The sequence below is a fragment of the Balaenoptera acutorostrata genome, chromosome 7 (assembly GCF_949987535.1).
Source record: "Balaenoptera acutorostrata chromosome 7, mBalAcu1.1, whole genome shotgun sequence".
In the NCBI taxonomy this organism is placed as follows: domain Eukaryota; kingdom Metazoa; phylum Chordata; class Mammalia; order Artiodactyla; family Balaenopteridae; genus Balaenoptera; species Balaenoptera acutorostrata.
In genome coordinates this window covers 34,202,531-34,218,823 of record NC_080070.1, presented here as the reverse complement: position 1 = coordinate 34,218,823, position 16,293 = coordinate 34,202,531, and the positions used below count along the sequence as shown (strand labels likewise).

General features: G+C 39.6%; 1 protein-coding gene and 1 pseudogene across 1 annotated transcript in view; one reads left to right on the top strand and one right to left on the bottom strand.

The window, feature by feature from the left end:
• Nucleotides 1-505: 505 nt before the first annotated feature.
• CAPZA2 (capping actin protein of muscle Z-line subunit alpha 2) overlaps nt 506-16,293 on the top strand; it is a 53,804-nt gene continuing 38,016 nt past the window's right edge. Inside the window, exon 1 of the mRNA XM_057550229.1 lies at nt 506-704. Coding sequence (XP_057406212.1) covers nt 666-704 — 39 coding nt within the window. The 5' untranslated portion in view covers nt 506-665. The remainder of the gene's footprint in view (nt 705-16,293) is intronic.
• Nucleotides 865-12,117, bottom strand: LOC103010075 (RAB11-binding protein RELCH-like; annotated as a pseudogene).

Genomic DNA, 16,293 nt, shown 5'->3' with positions numbered 1-16,293 from the left:
TGCAATAGTGCAGAGCCTTCCCCAACTTTTTAATATATTCGTTTAAGGAACAATGAGTTTCTTCAGAACTGAGGTTTCTCTGGCTTTTGCTTAACATTGTATATCTCGAGAAGCAAACACAGTATCCCACACACTATAAAGGACCAGCAGTTATTTCTTTAATGAATATATCCAGAACATCCTCCAATTATGTACTGGGTTGTATGTGCATATTTTAATGAAAGCCGAATATTTTTCTCGTATTTTTTTTTTTAAACCAGAATGTTTAAAAGCTATTTGTGCACTTTCTCATATTTTAGCTGGCGGAGTTCAGGATTTGATGGGAGTATAATCAAGGGCTCAGAATGTACTCGTCGCAGACTGGGTCCATACGGTCACTGGTGGGGAAAGAATCCTAGACTCAGGATACTGACAAGCCTGCCTCAGGCGGCAGTAGGCAACTCCTCCCCGTTCCCGGGCCTCCAAGGCACCCGCGCACGCGCACAGCCGCGCTCCGGCCCCGTGAGGTGAGCGGAGGGAGGCGGGGCTCCCGGGGCGCGTGCGCGGCGGCCGGGGCTGTGGGCCCCTCCCTTGTCGGGGTCGCGCGGCGCGGAGGACCGCACCGAAAGGGGGAAGTCAGGTGGCCGCTGCTGCCGCCGCCGCCGCGGTTTGTCGCCAGAAGGAAAATGGCGGATCTGGAGGAGCAGTTGTCTGATGAGGAGAAGGTAAGGGCCGCGGGCGCGGCAGAGCCCATCGGTCCGGGAAGCCAGTAGAGCCCCACCGTATCAGCCCGGAGTCTGGCCGCCGGGGAAGGGCATTGGTCGGTGCCCCCGGCTGCCCTTCCTTCCCCTCTCCTCGCTGCGCCCGAGTGCCTGCCCCTGTCAGTCACCCGAGGCCCCGCGCGGGGGCAGGTCTCCGCCAGGCCTGCTCGCTCCGCTCCTTGTAGGGTGTGTGCTCCGAAAATAGGTAGCGGGAGCTGGGCGGCGGCGGCGGGCGGGGGCTGGGGGCGCGGAGGGCGGCGGCCGCAGGGGACCTTCTCCCCGCGCATGGGCCGCGGGGGCCCTGCGCCCGGGTCGGGGACTGCAGAGGGTTCTGGGTCCCGGCCTGGGAGCGGCCCAAGGACAGTACCCAGCCCGATGGCCTGGCCAGAGAGGGTGGCCGGGGTGAGGGCTAAGAGAGAAAAATTGCTTAGGAAGCAGACCTTCACTTCTCTCTTCTACTCTCTCCTCCCACAAGCAAACTGCTTTCTTTCCTGGGTCCTACGTTTTTTTTCTTTAGCCGTGGAAGTCTCTCTCTCTCTTTTTTTTTTTTTTTTCTTTTTCGGTTTTAGCTGTAGGCTTTGCAGTTCCCATGTTCCCCTGGAGGCAACGAAGTTGCTCATAAAAAGACACCCCTCTCACCACGGTTGTTTGCTACTCTTGTTGGCAGTAGCCGCCCTGGGGGCCGACTTGGTAGCGCCCCATGGTCCTGCTAGGACTTCTTCCGAAGAGGGGAGATTGTGGAACTCCTTTTACTGTATCTTAGATGCTGTGACAGCATTGGAACCAGATGAACAACTTAAGTTCTCAGGCATTTGAAGTAAGAAATCTGATCATTGAACTGGATCTCTCTTATTCGCGGTTTCCTTTGGCTTCTGTGAGGCCCCATTCCCCAGAGTGTGTGTTGGGACACGGGGGTACCCTCCTGATTTTGAGTATTTCCTGCACAGGTCCTTGATGTTTCTCAAATTCAGAAGTAACTGACATAACTATGAATAAGATAGTTACAGTTTTCGAAGACTCCACCCTTAATTTAACAAGGCTCATTTTTTAGGTTCCAAAGCAGTACAGCCATGTATGAAACACAAACGCATAACTGGTGTTTAAGAAATCCTCATGTAAGCCTACGGATATTTTCGGTTGGAACGCTCTGCTCCAAGTGTTTTTATATCCTGTGTTCTTGTACTGAAATGTCATGTTCTGTCTTCTTCCCGATGTGAATGTGCAGCAGTCAGCCTTATCTTCAGTTTCGGAAATCTTTTTTACCTCTGTGCTCTTTGGTGAAAGTGATAATAAAACGACAAAATGGGGAGAGCAACAAGATTCTCCATAATCCACAGGCCTGGTAGGCAGATCCCTGTATACACAAAAGTTGCTGTGCAGTATTCACACGTGTAATATTGGTAAATAACCATAAATGGGTAACTGAAAATGTATGCAGGTGTTCACACACATTGAAAATTAAGTAGTACTAAAAAGTTTTTTTTAAGGGATTGTCATGTTTTTTATTCTGCTGTTGGTAAGTGGTGATTAGTAGCTCAAGTGGCTAGAAATCTAGCCGAGGAGAGAGTACTCAGTGTGGGAGTTAATATAGGCCTGCCATGTGTTGTTAAGACCTAAAATAGCAAAGTTTTTTCAAAATGAGATGACAGGATTTCTTGTCATCCGGCACTCTCAGGGCACTAAGCTCCATAAAGGTGTGGGGCTGGGTGGGAAGGGGTCTTATTCTCTGCTCGCCCAACACCATGTTTTAACAGTAAATCAATGAAAACTCCAATTTGAAGGAATTTTGTGGTTTTGTTTTTATTTCGAGTTTTGTAAGACTATTCTGTGGATATTTTGCATATAAATTTCTGATTACATTTTTTAGTAATTTAAGAAAAATATTAACCAAACTTTGGCGTTAAATTCAAGTAACTGATAAAGTGAAATTCTAACAGTCTTGTCACTTTATTTAAATGTTCTTTTTAATCTCTTGGGAGGAGGACCTTGCATATAGAATCAGAAATAAGATTTAAAGGTGGTATTTTTTAAACTAATATTTAAATCATTTTACTTTTTCTGCCACCTTGTTTGTAATTTTCAAAAACAAGGTTTTAATACTTAATTTAAAGTTCTTGGAATTTCCATTACTGATTGTGGAAATAAGGAAGGGAAGCTGCTGTTAAGACTTATGTAGTACCATACTTTGTATATGCCTGGTTCAGTTAGACAATACATTTGTTAATTTGTTGTAAGTTTGAGCTAGGTTTGATTATTACCACTTCACAAATAAGTAAATTAAATTTTGAAAAGCTTTAAGTAATTCACGGAAGGACATCTGAGTAGGAAGTGCAAAGGCGGTATTTAAGCCTGAGTTTGTCTGAATCCAAAGTTGATGCTCTTGTGACATTACACTTCCTTAACAATTGATGGTAGAATCCTTTTCTGGATTTATCTCTTTGTTTTAAATTTGACAGCTTAATTTGGAAAAGGGAGAAACAACAGTTCTCTTTGTTTTTAATAGAAATTGTAAATGCCAAACATTAAATAGTGTTGGGTTTTAAACTTAATTTGTGTTTTGCTCGTTTTAGAACAAAGTTTATTATTGTTTGACACATTTAAAAGTTTTATGCTGCTGGTGTAGTTTCATACATGTCCTGTGGTAGGAAGCATTTTAGAAATTAATCTAGAATAATATCTTTGCTTTTTTCAGTCTTATACAGTTGATTTTTGAGGATACCGGTATGAAATGTAATAACCTTTTCACCTTTGGCCACTGGGTTAGTAGGAAATAAAATTATCTGAAGAAGCACAATGAAGTTGTTTAAAGTTATTCATTTGTTGTGGTGTGTCCTACAGACCTTTTTACATAGTTATAGAAACTCTAGGCCAGAACAGTTCATGTTTTTCACTCCTGGGTCAGCTGCACTGTACAGTAAAGCATTTTTTGTGATTGAAATTATATGAAATTGTGGTATAAGGCTCAAGTAAGAACTATTCCCAAACTGCTCTCTAAGTGAGAAATTCTGGAAGTCACTCGAAGCTTTGGAAGACACCTTACCACCGCCCCCCACCAACCTCTTCTACCTTCCCCCAGTGAGTAGAGTGATCCGCTCGCATAGCTTCAGCTTTTGTATCTTTGCAGATGTCTCAAGTACCTAGCTCAGCCCTGCTTCTCCCCTTAGCACTGGTCACACATTTTTATCTCCTCGTCCTGTTCACAGAAGACAGTTAAGGAGGTATGCTCAGATGGAACCTGCCTGAAAGTAAATTCATAAACTCCCCTCCTCTCTGTCCCTACACAAAGCAGGGTAGATCCCCATCTCTTTCTGCTCATTTTTCTCTTTATGACTCTGTTCCCATTATTCGAGTCATCCAGGTTTTTAACTTCAGCTTTAACTTTTTTCCTCCTTGTGCTCTCTGTACCTTACAGTCAGTCTCCAAACCTTGTCACTTCCATCAAAATATGCCTTACAGAAATTATTTCTTGCTTGAAAAGTTCATTTATATTAATATTTGATTTATAACCTCTCATTTGACCAGACCATTAACAATTTATGTTATGAACTACTGTTGTTTAGTAACAAACTTGTACTATATGAACAGAATGCAAATTGATTGTACCTGTTCTGTGGCTACACAGTTGAGGAAGAAATAAAGCTAAGGGAGGAGAAGTAGGGTTAGAAGAATGTCTCATATCTGTTTTATTTGCCACTGCTGGACTTTTATTATAAACTTTGTAGACAAATCCCTCCATCTTCCTATCATTTTTCTACTCCCAAACTTTTAGCTGCTGGATCTTCCATTGCCTTTACAGGGAAGCCCAACTCTTGAAAATGGTGTTCATGTCCTTGTATTCCATTCTAACCTAAATAGTTCTGACATTTCCAATATATACTGTTATTTAATCATGCTGTGAATTCAGAGAGACCTGCATGCTAGTCCATGCCTAGCACATGGAGTAAATTATTTAATCTCTCAGCAGCCTCACTTTCCTCTAAAATGTGGGGATATAACAGAAATTATATTCCCCATTAAACTTCTATAAGTGCAAATGTTGCCTGGCATGTGGTAAACGTAATAAATTTTAGTTATTTTTCTCTGCTCACGACTTACCTGCTTTGAGCATTGGTACTGCTCCCCGATCTGTCCCCCTTTTTTTTTTTTTTTTAATTTTTATTTGTTTATTTATTTATTTATGGCTGTGTTGGGTCTTCGTTTCTGTGCGAGGGTTTTCTCTAGTTGTGGCGAGCGGGGGCCACTCTTCATCGCGGTGCGCGGGCCTCTCACTATCGCGGCCTATAGGCTCCAGACGCGCAGGCTCAGTAATTGTGGCTCACGGACCCAGGTGCTCCGCAGCATGTGGGATCTTCCCAGATCAGGGCTCGAACCCGTGTCCCCTGCATTGGCAGGCAGATTCTCAACCACTGCGCCACCAGGGAAGCCCTGTCCCCTTTTTTGAAAGATGAAAAATTACTCTTCCTTCAAGATTTAGCTCAGATCACATGGCTAGTTTTCTCTCTCTCCTGAACAACTGTTTTCTCTCTCTCCTGAACACTGTAACACATCATTAGTATTATATACAGTTTTGCATAGTAGTTATCTGTTTACCTGTCTTTTTTCCTGTATTCTGTTGGAATTCATTAGTGCAGAAATGCCATCTTCAGCATCTGTCAGTGCAATGTATGTGATGAGTACAATGGTTCAGTGAGTGAATGAACAAAGGAGTAATGAATTTACAAAATTAAGAAAAAAATAACAGTTTTATGAAAAGAAGTAGCATATAAAGGCAAGTTTTGGAGGGAAAATCTAGTATGCCTACATTTTTCACTTCTAAATAGTGTTATAGATTTTAAAGATTTAGGTAGTTAAATGATATTCCTGGTGCTCCTTGAGGTGCAGGTGTTGTACTGGCTACGGTTCAAGTCACTTACACATGCTAAATATTTATAAGCAGTTTGTATACTTCTCCCCCACACACAATCATAATGTGGCTTCAGAAGTTTTGTTTGTATGTATTGATAAAAACAATGTAAGCTGCCATTATATTCCATCATAATTAATGTAAAATCAGTAGTGTTCTTATTAACTACAAAATAAACTCAACCAGTAGGTGATTAATGTAGAAATTATTCATTCCTAATTTCATTCTGTAGGTGAATGAATTCTGTCATTGCACCAATAAAATGTAAAAATTCCTACAGCAAGCAGAAACTTGATAGCTGCTGTAGCATTAGTGGAGTTTTTTAGACTTTGCACACTAAAGCAAATTTGTAGTACATTTTCAGTGCATTGGGGAGTCATTTCTACATAAAATAAAGGTAGTTATATACATAGAAGAACATGGTATATATTGGGTTGGCAAAAAGTTCGTTTGGGTCTTTATGTAAGATTTTACAGAAAAATCCGAACGAACTTTTGGGCCAACCCAATAAAAACACTTAGAGAGTACAAAGTAGTTTTTAAGGTTGAAAGCATGATGGGAAAACTTGACCTGTGGTCCTGACCTAAAAGCTTAATTGCCTGAAACAGTAATTTATTGCAAGCGATTGATGCATATCAAAGAAAATAGGGGTTCCATAGAACCACTTATAGTTGTCAAAAAAGGAGAATTTCATAAATTTTATTCTGAAGGGTAGAACTACAGTCTTCATATTCTTTCTCAAGACATTTATTTACATGCTCTACTGTGAACCTATGGCTGAGAACTTTTCTTGCACATTTCAGTTCATAATGTTTCTACTGAAAATGAATAGAAATAATTTTTGAAAACTACCTCCACATTTATTCATTTACCAAATATATTTCATTGATTTCACTACTCATCATTTCCCATATTTTAAGATCTCTGAAATCAGGCTGCATTTTACAATCATGGCTGTGATACCGGTAGCATTTTTCCTTTTTTAGTGACCCATGAAATTATGCATCTTTCATTGATTGTGAATCAGGGTAAGCAAGGATATAATGCAATAACAAACAAACTAAAATCTCAACATGAGGGCATTGGTGGTGGGGGCTTTGCGTGGCATCTCCTCACTCGTTCTGTGTGTGTCTAGTGTGGGTCAGCAGCAGAAGGGCCCTGCTCCGCAAAGTCACATAGTTGTAGGCTCTTGGAGGATTTCAGTCTAAACGTAGGCTTTTTGATATGATACATATGCACAATGGAGTATTATTGAGCCGTGAGAAAGGAGGATATCCTACCATTTGCAACAACATGGACCTTCAGCACCTTGTGCTGAGTGAGATAAGTTAGAGAAAGACAAGTACTGTACAATATCACTTATATGTGGAATCTAAAAAAGTCAAAGCTGTTTAAAAAAACAGTAAAATGGTGGTTACCAGGGAATGGAGGGTGGGAGGGATAAGATTAATGGTGTTTAAGGGTACAGACTTGTAATGAGTAGTAAATAAACCATAACAATCTGATGCACAGTATAATGAATATAGACAGTACCATTGTACTACAATGATGTGATAAATATTGCTTTAGTCGCGATCATACTACATTATATAAATGTATGAAAGTAACAGGCTGTACACCTTAAATTTACAAAATGTCGCATGTGAAATTTACCTCTCCCCGCCCCCCCCGAAAAAAAAAAGTCTTAGGCTTTTTATCACCGTCCCCACAGCAGTGGGAAAGAAATGCAATGAATACCATACTGGGTTTTAAAGCTCCCCCCTACCCACACACACAGTAAGAGACTCACTGCACTTCTGCTCAGATTTCAATTAGCTTAAGCAAGTTATATCTATAAACCTCATTTCAGAGGGGGCAGGGAAGAAGAAGAGAAATGCAGTATTTGTGAATAGCAGTAATGATTCTATAGATTAAGTTTTAGACTCACTGAAGATTGGTGATTTGATTACCTGTTTGGTAGACACAGTGCAAGACTACAGATTCAAGGATGAATCAGACATATATAACATATATACTATACAGTGTCAAAAAGCAATAAGTTCATGGACATTCAGAAGATGGAAAAGTTACTTCTGCCTAGGAGGATGGTAGGTATCAGTTGAGGTAGAAACTCATGTCAGAGAGCACAGCATAGGAAGAAAAAACAGAAAAGTGGGAATGAGCAGGAAGTATGAATTATATCTCAAGTACCTTGCGAGTAAGAGATGCAAAGATGAATTGTGCTGTTAAACAGCACAGATTTTCTCAACCTCAGCACCATTGACATTTGGGCCAGATAACTCTTTGTTGTAGGGGTGTCCTGTGCATTTTAGGATGTTTGGGCATCCTTGGCCCACATGATGCCAGTAGCACTACAGTCACGACAGTCACAAATGTCTCCTGTAGTACAAAATCGCCCCTGGTTGAGAACCACGGGTCTAGACAGACTGGAGCTAGTGAGACCAGTTGGGAAACTGAGTTAAGTGTTAGGACCTGATTTAAAGTAGTTTCACAAGACATGGAGGAAAAAAATGATTGCTAACGTTTCAGAGTTGGAATCAACAAGACATGGTGAGTGAATGTAGAGAAAGGGAAGAATTAGAGGTAACTGAACATTAAAATCTGGTTGACTGGGAAGTGGAACCACCACTGTATTAGTCTTTTAATTAATTTTTTAAGCTTTTTAAAATTGAAGTATAATTTACAATATTGTATTAGTTTTGGGTGTACCATGAAGTGATTTGATATTTTTATACATTACAAAATGGTCATCACGATAAGTCTAGTTACCATTTGTCACCACGCAAAGTTATTACAATATTATTGACTATATTCCCTGTGCTACACATTATATCCCCGTGACTCATTTATTTTACAGCTGGAAGTTTGTCCATCTTAATCGCCTTCCCCTATTAAAGTATAAATCATTCTTGAAAAAAATTCAGCAATGAAACACAAGAGAAGGAGTAGATACTACTTCATTTTTTCCTACTGTTTCATTTTAGGGATACTTTTTTTTTTTAGATAGAAAAACTTTAGGAGTGTTTGTGGGCTGAGGGGAATGATTCAGAGGACAGAAAAAAATTGAAAATATAAATAATAGTTTGTATAACTTTTTCAGTTAATGATAATGAATGCCTACTTTGGATTCATAGATTTCTTAATATTTTAAATAAATGGTAAAAACATATTTAAAGAAATAGATGTTGAATTCAGTGGATGACCTAGTTGTAGGTTAAGTGATACGGGCCCTGTTTTTAATTACTATTCAAAATGATAATTATAAAGGAAAAAAATTCTTAAGGAAAACATCAAAACAAATTACCTCTCTTACATATACTCAAATTAAAATAAATTAGTCTATAACACAGACATGCAATTAATGATCACTTGATCATAAACTATTTAAATAATGATCGAGTTTTAAAAAGTATTTTTTCTATTTTTATTTTACTTTTAAGTCTCAAAAAGGCATCAGCAGTTTTTAGAGAGTTATGGGAAACAATGTCAAATAATTCTTGTAGTTGAAGTAGAAAAATTCGTAATAGCTCTTTTTTTTTTTTTTAAAGCAGAGATTCTTTTTTTTTTTTATTTATTTTTGTCTGTGTTGGGTCTTCGTTTCTGTGCGAGGGCTTTCTCTAGTTGTGGCAAGCGGGGGCCACTCTTCATCGCGGTGCGCGGGCCTCTCACTGTCGCGGCCTCTCTTGTTGCAGAGCACAGGCTCCCGACACGCAGGCTCAGTAGTTGTGGCTCACGGGCCTAGTTGCTCCGCGGCATGTGGGATCTTCCCAGACCAGGGCTCGAACCCGTGTCCCCTGCATTAGCAGGCAGATTCTCAACCACTGCGCCACCAGGGAAGCCCCATAGTAGCTCTTTTTAACTTGACTGCTGGTCTCTAAGACAGTGGCCCTTTTTGGGATCACATTCCTTGAGAGTCAGGTGAAACCTATGATTCTTTTCTTCAGAGGACCAAATGCCTCAAATTTTGCATATACAATCCCTTACGGGGCAGTGGGTACAATATCTGGCAACCCATCAGAATCAGGTGGGGAGATTTTCAAAAATACAGATTTCTAGGTGTCAGTCCTCTGGAGATTGATTCAGTAGGTCTGGAATGGAACATGGGAATCTGTATTTTTTCAAAAGCTTTCCCAGCAAATCAGCCAGGCATCCAGATTTGGGAAATCTCTACCCTAGTGTCTCCTGTCTTGATCATGGAGGAGATAACTGTGGGAAAATGTCCAACGTATGGAAATTAGAGGGGTTGTAGGCAGTGTTCTCAGATAAAATATAGGATGCCTGGTTAAATTGAATTTAAGATAAACAACAAATAATTTTTAGTATAAGTATTTCCAGTGCAGTATACCTTGGGGCTAATGTAGAGTGCAGGGCTGTTCGCCTCTAAATTTAATGGTTCCAGATAGCTATTTTTTGTGGTGTGCATGTGCTTTTGTGCACATGCACTGTCTGCTTTTTATACTTTTATCTCCTTTTTTTCAGTTGCTCAGAGCTTTTTAAAATTTTTGTCAGCTTGATATATTTATATCTGCTTTGGTGAAGACTCCATTTTTTGCTAAAGAATTAATGTTTTCTACAGACAGTCAAAATCTCCTGGATTTTACCTTAGTGTTTGTAAAAATTTTGCCAATTTACAGTGCCCAGCAAAAGCATCAGAAAAATCTGGAGAATTCATAGACACAGGTAGTTTAAGTAACATTAATTTTGCCAACAGCTTCTATAAATTGTGCCAATTGATTGACAACCTGTGGTAAATTCCCCCACCTTGTTGTACTTTCCTGTTCTAGCTGGTAATCATAAAGTTGAAGTAGCACTGCCAGATGCTCACATCTTCCAGTAACAGACATATCTTAAAGAGGCAATGTAGGCCAAGGGAATCTAGTCACTTCTATCTTTGGCATTTCACCCTGAAGCTTGGGTTTACTTGAGAGAGATGCTTTCTATACAGTAATGCAAAGACTGACAGAATGAAGGACTGCAAGGCAGAAAGCTACATATGGAGTTTATTTGCATTCAGCCCACCTTCCCTTTGTTCTCCTCCCCTGAGAAGTTTTTCAGTCTTACTCAGCAGTGTAGGTATAAGATAAGATTGTAAATTTTAAGAGTGTAGTCCTAAAATTATAGTCCAGGTAGCATAGGGTGATAAAAACACTTGATGTGTTCTGTTCTTTCTGAGGGATCTGTTCTTTCTGAGGAATCTATTTTTTCTGAGGGATCACCCAAGACCAAAAGCAGCAGTTCAGTATTCTGTTGATATTTGTCTGGATCATCAGTCTTTGCCATAATGTTACCAAGGATTTTGATCACAGCTTCTTATACCAAATGTGCTTATCTTCCATTTACATCTGTTGCAGCACTTAAAGAACCAAGGAATTGGGAACTTCTTTAGAAAAGTAAGGCATCATTGCTCCACAGGATTTAGCCACAGGTAGTCCTCCTTCTGGGTATTGTGACTAATCTCTTTCCATCACTGTGGTAGTTTGGCTTCTACACATGTTGTTCCAACATCATGTGCAAATGCCACATAATTCATCAGTATTACTTGGCTTTGCTCATCACCTGGTCTCTCAATCAAATTGAAAATTGTGTAGAGAAACTGATTTCTCTGTTGGCTCAGGCTGTAGGATGCGCTACACAATATGAGGGGCACCAGCTCCTCTCCGTTGCCTGCAGCACATGAGGAACAATTTGTGCAGGCAGCTTTCCAGCGTTAACACAGTACTTTTTTCACTGCAATTTGAGATACTTCTGATCCTAGGTGACTATCTGCTGACATTCACAAAAAGAAAGTAATGTGTGGTGGAAAGCAGGAGACAATTTCCTATACGATTATCAAAGTGAACTGTATTTTTACTCAGTGGAGAAGATAGCATTCCTGTCTTTCTTAGGGAAAGGATTTGGTAAATCCTCTCAAAGAATAGTGGAATCAACTTTATCTGATATTGAAAGGTGACTATCCTTACCTTTCCTTTGTCTGCACGATTTAATGATTTACAACTCACTTCTGCCCATTTTCTCCAGATGTTTGTGAGGGTTCTGATCCAAAGAAGTCTGAGCAGTCACAAACTGCCATGGTGGCGCAGCGTTCATTTTCGAGGAGGTCCGTTTCACTTTCAGGCCTTCTAATTTGCTCCGTCAAAGACCCTTTCTAACTACTTAATAAACCAACTTTATCTTCTTATTTCTGAACTAGCAGGGGGTTCTCTGTAGGCCAAGGAATAGAGAAGAGTGGAGGACGATTGCCTGAAGTTGTGGAAGAGCCTGTAATTCATCTTCCACTCCACCGGCCACGTACACAAGATTTTTCCCAGTTAGTCACTTAGTAGACTTGCAGTAAGTCTGGAGGTTTTGAAATGTTTAATCTACATCATCCAGTAATTGAAAATCTTGATCTTTATTTTCATCTGAGAAGTTTATTGATGTAAGCTTGTAGTTATTCTTAAATAAAAATTGATTTCCTAGGAATTTTAGAGCTTTTTTTCAAGAGATTTGATTTGTAATTTTTTTTGTTCCTATAAAAGAACTTTGTTTTCTGCAGCCTTTTGTCAGATTGACTCAGCTCCTTCCCTTTTTTTTTTTTTTTTTTTAAATTTATTTATTTAATTTATTTATTTTTGGCTGTGTTGGGTCTTCGTTGCTGCGTGCGGGCTTTTCTCCAGTTGCGGCGTGGGCTCTGGAGCACAGGCTCAGCAGTCGTGGCGCACGGGCCCAGCCGCTCCACAGCATGTGGGATCCTCCCAGACCAGGGCTCGAACCCGCGTCCCCCGCATCGGCAGGCGGACCCCCAACCACTGCACCACCAGGGAAGCCCTCCTTCCCTTTTTTTAATGTTGTAAATATAACTGTCAAACTTTACCCTCCTCCCTTCAAATACATGGAGGATCGGAAACTAGATAAGCACACTTGTGAATTTATGTCTGAAATAAAAATAGGGAAGATATACGAAGAATCTCTCTCATGCCCTTCTAATGTTAGGACTATATATCAGCTTATTTGCTTGCTTAAAATATATTTTAAATAACTGAGTTCCTTGCTTCTTGGTCCCCAATTATATCTTAAATTTGAGCTTCACAGATAAGTGAGATCCTGTTTATTTGCCTCCTCTGCACTCTGTTGGTGAGGGAGGGGTTCCTGCTGTAGGGTTATGGGGATGGCTGAACACACAGCACCTGACATTGGAAAGATGAGGTGAATAGCAATCTATTAATACAAATACTCAGCCCAGGAGATAGGGACGCAGTGGAGGGAACAGAGTGAACAAGCGGAGGCCAAGGGAGGCAAGCTTTGTAGTGTCAAGAAGGTAGAGTGAGCCCTGGTTCCAGCAGGAGGATGTGATTGGCTAGTTTGAATAATTCTGCAGGCTGGCGGGGAACTGAAGCCCCATACTCAGCGGTGAGCAGGAACTGTGCCTGTTCCCTGTAATAATGAGGGTTTTCTGGCTAGGGACCTTACCTGCAGGAGGAGTTTGAGGATGGGAACTTGCAGTTAGGCCATTCAAGGTCCTTCCGTTTTTCCCCAGATGTCAAGGCATACATAATACTGGGCTTTAATTTTAGGCCTTATACTACAGTTCTCAGTAGTAGTACTAATCTTTTATCAGAAGTGTATGCTAATGATTGCTGTATTGAATAATACATCAAGAAGTTTTTAATAGCATAATTTGACCTTTGAGTTTTCCTTTCTGTGTGACCTTTTCTTTGATAATTTGCAAAGTTTAAGATATTCTGCTGCTGTGTACAATTTAGTCACAGTAGATGAAAGGTGGCCAAAACATACATGCAGTGATACGGAGGCATGAAAGACAAGAGTTCTTGTCTGAAAGACTGAATGGAGTGGTGAGGCTCTAGTATTGTATAGTTGGGATGAGAAAAAGAATGGGTTGGTTGTAGGAGCTATCAAGTAGCAGAAAGAGTAAAAAGGTAATAGCTGTTAATTGAGTGCTTACTCTGTGCCAAGCACTTTTCTAAATGTATTACCTCATTTACTGCAGGTGAGGAAACTGAATTTAATTTGCTTTTGGTCATATAAGTAGAAGTCAGTGGAGCTGTAGTCTGAGTACATACAGTCTTATTTAGGGTTTATGCTGTTAACAGTACATTTTACAGCCTTTGAATACAGAAAGGCCTTATATGTCATGCTAAGGACTTTGGACTTACCTTGTTGGCAGTGGGCCACCATTAGATGATTTTAAGCAGGAAAAAAAATGATCAGAATTTTCATTGAAAAATATCAATCTGGTGGCAGAGTGGAAAATGACTTTCGGAGAAAGAAGAGATTAGAGGCAGGGCAGTTATTGTAACAATACAGAAAGGGACTGGGTCCGAATGAAATGGAATCAAAGAAAAGGAGATTGGATTTGAGCAAGACAGACAGACACTTGATAATGTGGCTGACTGTGGGAGGAAGGGAGAAATGTGGAATGGTGTGTAGGTGGTGCCGATAATTGTATGAAGAACAGAGGGAGTAGGTTTGGGTGAGACAGGTATCTTTGAGGCATTTAATGGAGATTTCTAATAAATGAGTTACATTTAGAAAAATGGATCTTGATCTTGAGAGAGGCTGTGATAGGTATATAGATTTGAGAGCTATTGTTATGTGGTGATAATAGAAGCAGTGGAAGTAAATGAGATTACCCAGATATTTTGGTTGTTTCTTCTGAACCATCGTAGAAAGATTATGCTGTATTGGGAGGCGGCTCCGAAAAGCCTTGGACTTCATCTGAAGAATTCATTCAAATCCCAATTCTGGATCTCTATTTTCTCTTTTCATGAATTAAAGGTAATAACAGCCATCTTGGAAAGTAACTGTATGTAGATAATATTTTATTTTATCTAACAGACCACAGGGGTTTTAAAAGGTTAAGAAATGATGATATGTTTCATCTCCCTTAATTTACCTATGAGGAATGGAGATTTACAGAAGTTAAATCAAAACCTGGGTACAGATGGTTTGTCTTAGCTTAGATGAAAACCCAGATCATAACTGCACATTGCCACCACAGAACTAGGAACTGGCTTTTTCTCCTGTTTTGCTACCACTGGTTTTTGAGGTAAGCAGAGTACAGAGGGAAGGGATGATTTCCAAGGGAGGAGAAAGGATGTTGGCGCGTGGGAAGTGAATGCACTGCAGAAAACACAGAAATGCATGGGCATAAGCCACCGCTGTACCACTGTAGGGCACAAAGAAGCATTTCACGTGTAATGTGAAAATGCCTGTATTCTAGAGCTAATCTTAGGAATACTGAACTATATTAATGCAGTTATATTTATTCTCTACTATTGTTACTGCTCATAGTAATATTATATTCACCCAAGTTTACGTAGCTAATGAGCAGTAGAAATGAAAATCCAACTCATTCAATCTGACTCCAGAGATCATACACTCTACTGCTTCCTTATATTAGCATAAGTTTTTATGGTTTTGAATGTACGTTATTTTAAAATTAACTGTCTACATACAGCATTACATTAGTGATAACTCTTAGAATGCTCATTTCATTAAAATACTATATTCCCTGACCATCCTAAACAAATGAGAGTTTATTCTTGCTTACAGATTGATTCAACAAAAACTACCTACCAAGTTTAGAGTATAGGGCTACCTACTGATATTATTGAGTATTCAGAAGTTCCTTGAGGAAGTTACATTTTTGCAGTTACTATCTGAATGCTGACTACTAAACTCATTAGACACTTTTCAGAATTATCTTTGGAATTTATTAAAAATTATGATGTGTTTTTCATGTCCCAGACTGAAAAAAAGTAATTCACATTTTAAAAATAGTACTGACAATAGTTACTTTCCTTTTATTCTTTCTTTTATTTGTTTATTTATTTGGTTCAGTGGGACAAAGAAGTCCATTTTAACAAATAGCATTAGGATGGTTTATTTATCCTTATGACGATGTAATAAGAAATGGATCTGCATCCCACATCATATACAGAAATCAGTCCCAGGTGGATTAATGGCCTAAATGCAAAGAGCAAAACTTTGAGAAACTTTAGAAAAAATATAAGAGAAAATCCCCACAATTTAAGAGTAGAGAAGGAATTTTTTTTCCCCACTCTCTAAATACTTCACTGTGTTTAGGGCTATCTCTTATATAACCACAGTACAATTAACAAAATCAAGAAATTTCACATTGATACAACATTATTGTCTCATCTACAGAGCCTATTCAAATTTCACCAATTGCTGGTCCAGGATCTAATCCAGGATCGCATTGAATTTTGTTGTAGTGTCTCTTTGGTCTTTAATCTGGAACAGTTTCTCAGCATTGTTTGTCCTTCATGACCTTACCACTTTGGAGGAGTACAAAATGGTTATTTTGTAGACTGTACCTCAATTTCAGTTTATTTGATGTTTCCTCATGATTAGATCAGCCTATGAAGTTTTGGCAGGAGCATAACAGAAGTGATGTTGTGTCCTCAGTACATCCTACTAGGAGGCACAGTTTTTACTATTATGATAACTTAGGTCATTTGGTAAAGGTGGTGTGTGGCAGGTTTCCTCAATATAAAGTTACAGTTTATCCCTTCTTAATTATCATGTAGAAGGATTCATTCACATTGTGTAAATATGCTCTTAGACTTTTACCCACTAATTTTAGCATCTCTTGATGATTTTTGCCTGCAACAATTACCATTGTGGGTC